The 5,024-nt window shown below is 43.2% G+C and overlaps 1 protein-coding gene across 2 annotated transcripts in view; it reads left to right on the top strand.

Annotated features, from left to right (window-relative positions):
* Positions 1–5,024, top strand: part of Stk39 (serine threonine kinase 39) — a 206,977-nt gene that overhangs the window by 11,190 nt on the left and 190,763 nt on the right. For both annotated transcript variants that reach the window (XM_013030494.1, XM_013030500.1), the window contains exon 2: positions 4,224–4,332. In XM_013030494.1, coding sequence (XP_012885948.1) covers positions 4,224–4,332 — 109 coding nt within the window. The remainder of the gene's footprint in view (positions 1–4,223; positions 4,333–5,024) is intronic.

Below are 5,024 nucleotides of genomic sequence, written 5' to 3'. Positions count from 1 at the left end.
TGGCTATAGGTCTGTAGGTTCATTTCTGGGTTTTCAATTCTATTCCATTGGTCCTGAGGTCTGTTCTTGTGCCAGTACCAAGCTGTTTTGATTACCTTGGCTTTGTAGTAGAGTTTGAAATTTGGTATTGACATTCCTCCAGCACTGTCCTTTCTGTTAAGAATCGTTTTTGCTATTTGGGGGTCTTTTATTGTTCCATATGTTTTTGGATTGCCTCTTCTATTTCCTTGAAGAATGAGGATGGAATATTGATCGGTAGCTAGGATTATAGGCCTGAGCCACTGGCACCCAGCTACTTTGTATGTTTTATATCTTTAAATTTTGTATCTTAGACATTTGGGAATTTTCCAAATTGCTGTATCCACCTGTGGGTCTGTGCCATCCTGTGCTTTGCAAAGCTTGCCCAGTATCCTTTGGTCCACCTTACCCACCCATGGTCCAGGCAGCAACAGCTGCTGCTTAGTAGATAGTTTGGGCACTTTACTGGGCACCCTATTTTATGTTCGTTTCCTGCTCCTGTGAAATGTTACTTTGGATGCATCTCAGATGAAGCCGTGTGAGCCCATTGAGCCTGAGCTATGGCTTAGTCTGGCAGTTGGTGCCATGTCAGAGACTTTCACTGGACTCCTAAGGGAATCCTGTGTGATAGTTCTTAATGGCAGATTAATGGGCCAGATTCAGAGTTCTGTGATTTTCTTTATTCTCCTGTTTTCTGTCTCTTTCCTATTAAATGGAACTCAAGCTACTTGAATGCTGCAGTCTTCTTTATATTACACCTAGCTTTCTGTTCCTCTTCTCAGATTGGACTTGATAAGGCTGTGTCCTTTAGATTTGTCCTCCTCCTCAGCCCTTAACTTTGTCGCCCTCCTGACAGTGCTTTGTGTTTCCTCCTCTCATCTTCCCGCAGCCCTGCACACCTCTTCCTTCCGCCGAAGCTCACTGTGCTTCATTGCTACCCAAAGTCTTGTTCCTTGTCTCACAGCATTAGTGTCACTCAGGCCTGTCAGACATGCAGACTCTTAGGTCCCAGGCTTCCCACAGGGCCAGTGGGCACATTCCAGTTTGTGAAGCTCTGTTCCGCATTGCGCTCTGCTCCAGCCCTAGAGGGGGTCAGTTTATGGGAAGAATACTGGATTCTGGAAATACTTTTCAAGTTTTTACTTCTTTAGAAGGTGACTATACAATGGTTAATAGATTAGTGAAGATTCTAGTAGGTGAGTAGAGGACCTTGTTTCTTCTGTTATGTGCAGTTGCAGCATTGGACATACCTTAGACAGAGTGACAGGTGCTTTATTGAAGGCAAGTCTCATCATGTCCTTAGGCATGAGCAGCCCCCCTGGATTAAAAGGGATAGGGAAAGGGTATGGGCTATGGACTCCGTAGCCAAGTGGCACAAGCCCAGGAGGCTGCGTGGAAGAAAATGTGAGATTCTAAGCTAGCAGATTTACGCGGATTCCATCCCAGGTTCCCACCTTTCCTTCCTCTGTCTGCATTCTGCTTCTGCATTGGTATTGGTGGGAGTTTTATCTGTGGTGACCCTGCTCACTTTTTTAGATTTGTTAGCTATACCCATAGATTATATAGAATAATTGTGTATACAAACACACACACACACACACACACAATTTGCTCACTATAGCATCAGAGAAATGTGATGTTTTGGGTAGGGAGGAAGAGATACCATAGCTATCTAAATGCAAAAGGCTTAAAAAAGAAAGTGTTCACTCAGACTGTACCCAATCTGGCATCATTGGAAAAGACTATCCTTTTGCATGAGGATTGGTTATTTGTTGTACATTTTGGTTACTGATTGGCAAGTTTGGAGATAGGAAGCTTGGAAGATGTTCACTTGCACTGCTTACGTAGTGCCAAGGTATGCCCCATTTTGTTGAATGAAAGGGGGCCTCTGTCTCATGCATCAGGTGCTCTGCCTGGGCCATCCCCACAGCGGGCCTGTGTTGGTGAGTATAAGCACGAATGGCCTGCAGGATTTTGTTTCACCTAGAATCTTCTCATGATATAAGAACCTGACACCGGAAACACATGGAAACTGGATCTTGGGTTTCAGATCTTGTTCAAATGGTGGCAAATTGAGAACTGAAAAGTGTCAGACATGGAAAACTGTAATTACTTAAATGGGTAAGCGGAGCAGTGGAATAACATGTTTAACTTAGAAAAATAAAGAAGTTGGTGAGTTTCTTATACATTTTCCATTAGCAAGAAACACTTTTAATAAGCATCTATATGAATATGTATATGACACTTTTAATAAGCATCTATATGAATATGTATATGTATATATATGTATGTATATATATATGTGTATATATATATATATATATATATACACATATATATATTTGTAAGTTGGCCAGATTATCTGACTCAGACCTTTGTCCTGGTAATCTGCACTTCAATGTGCAAAGATAGCCCCAGTTGAAATGTGCTGGTCAGGTTATTGAGTGAGCTAGAAGTTGGTGAGAAGTTCATTATATTTGAAAATATTTGCCTAACACACCAAAATTATTTTCTTTCATCATGAATGTGTAACAGTGGGCATGAGATTACTGTGATGACTCAGGGTGCTCCTGTGGGTTTTGGACAGCACCTTAGAAGGCCTTGAGCTGGTCTGGTTGATACCTTTAAAATTGAGGGTTAATTGAGCCGGGCACTGGTGGCTCATGTGTGTTAATCCTAGCTACTCAGGAGTCAGCTCGGGCAGGAAAGTCCCTGAGACTCTTAACTCCAATAAACCACCAGAAAACTGGAAGTGGTGCTGTGGCTCAAGTGGTAGAATGCTAGCCTTGAGCTGAAGCGCTGAGGGACAGCGCCCAGGACCAGAGTTCAGGCCCCACAACCAACCAACCAATAAATAAATAAATAAGTAAAATATTGAGGGTTAGCGTTAGATGGCATCCTCCTGGCTGTCACCGTGCCTTGACACGGCAAACCGAATCCAGTATGGCCTTTGCAGCTTTGCAGCCAAGTGTGCTTTCTTGAAGGTTTTCATTCATTTTGTTTCAAAGCTTGGTTATGTTATGTGGTGATGTAAATATTTGGTTTTTTGGCTGGAGGCTTCCACCTGTGTTTCTAGCTAGTCGGGAGGCGGAGATCAAGAGGATTCTGGCTTGATGCCAGTTCAGGCAAAAGGTTTGCCAGACCCTATCTCAGCTAATACTGGATATGATATAATGGTGCGCTTCTGTCCTTGCAGCTGTGTGGGAAACTGAAATTTGGAGGTTTTTTGAGGCTGGTCCTGGCAAGAAAGTTTGTGAGGTCCCATCTCAACAGAAAAAAATGGACATGGTTGGGCATTCCTGTTATCCCAGCTGCAACAGGAAACATAAATAGAACTGTGGTCAAGACTGGCTTGGGCAAAAGTGAGACCCAATCTCAAAAATAACTTGTGCAAAAAGGGCTGGAGGCATGGCTCATTAAGTAAAACATTGACCTAGCAAACGTGAAGCCCAGAATTCAAACCCCAGAACCATAAAACAAAACAAGCTACAACGTTTTCCTCCCTCTAGCAGCATTTTCCGAATGTAATACACACAGCCTTATTTTTCTGCTGTGAGAATGGTCTAAACTATGACAGTTTATTTACTGCAGGACTTCTCAGAGCCATCGATTGCTAATATTTCCCTTGACACTGTTAGCTTGACCATATAGTTTCTGAAACTTACTTTAACTTTACTTGTCTTACCCCTCTTTTCTGGAGAGAATGTTTACCCAAAAAGATAGTTTAATAAATGATAGTTTACCATTTTCCAGTGTTTTTTCTTTCACTCGTTACTTCCACAGTCCTGAGACACAGATGGTTTTGTGCCCTTTTGGTGAAGGAAGCAAATGAGGATCATCAGAATTCAGAGCACCCAGGGCTGCCAGTAGTCTTTTCTCTGTGTGCTGAGGCCTTCGTATTTGTAGGAGACACTTAGTCCTTGTATGGCAGAGCTGTCTATTGGCAGGGTTGGGGACATCAGAGTGACATCCTGAGCTGAAGTTCCTCTGTGCTGTGGCTGGTCTCTATTGAGGTGGAGGCATTCTGATGCCAGTTGACAAGGGTGAGAGTTGCCTTCACATAACTTCTTTGAAGTGATGGCGGAGGCAACCCCAGGTAGGCTTTCAAATGGAAGCATTGCGAGGTACCCAGTGGTGGTTCATGTGTGTTTTCCTCTTTCCCTTTGTGCATTATGGTATTATGTCATGTTTTGCTCTTTTTGCAGAAAGAAATCCAAGCCATGAGTCAGTGCAGCCATCCCAACGTAGTGACCTATTACACCTCATTTGTGGTAAAAGATGAACTTTGGCTGGTCATGAAATTACTAAGTGGAGGTAAGTGGGTTTTGTGGTTGCTTGCTGGTTTTCCTTTTGTCCCCTTCTTTAGGGGAAGTGTGTGCCAAATGAGATGTTGGATTTGACTCTTCTTTTTCCTGGGCTTCTAAGATTTGTTATCTAAAGAAGGAAGTCCAGGTTCATTAATATAAGATTTCAAAGCCTTTCATAATTGGCTTCTACTTCTTGGAATGTCCATGTCCTGTATCCACATTTTAAATACCTCCAGGTAGGTTAGGTAAGGCTCAGGCACCACGTTGTGTGTTCCATGCTTCTGGGCTTTTCCCGGTGAATCTCTTCAGCCTTAATTGTCTCTTTTTCCTTTACCTGCACTCAAGCCATGATGATCACCTCTTCCGTCACCACTTATTCTCTTCAAAACCATAAGCCAGTTTTACCTCTCCCTCCCTTCCTCCCTTCCTCCCTTCCTTCTTCCCTCCTTCCCTCCCTCTCTTCCCTCCTTCCTCCCTGCCTCCCTCCCTCCCTTTTTTCTCCTCTTCTTCCTCTTCCTCTTCCGAGTGTGTGTGTGTGTTTGTGTGTGTGTGTGTGTGCGCATTCAGTTCTAGGGTTTGAATGCAGAGCCTAGGTGCTGTGTGTGAGCTTTTTAAATTTTATTTTTAAATTTTTTTTGTGGTCAGCCACAGCTCCACTTCTGGCTTTTTGGTCATTAATTGGATTACAGGTGTGAGCCA

This window comes from Dipodomys ordii, unplaced genomic scaffold (genome assembly GCF_000151885.1).
Source record: "Dipodomys ordii isolate 6190 unplaced genomic scaffold, Dord_2.0 Scaffold5, whole genome shotgun sequence".
Taxonomy (NCBI): Eukaryota; Metazoa; Chordata; class Mammalia; order Rodentia; family Heteromyidae; genus Dipodomys; species Dipodomys ordii.
Note: the sequence above shows the minus strand (reverse complement) of the source record. Positions and strands in the feature narration are given on the sequence as shown.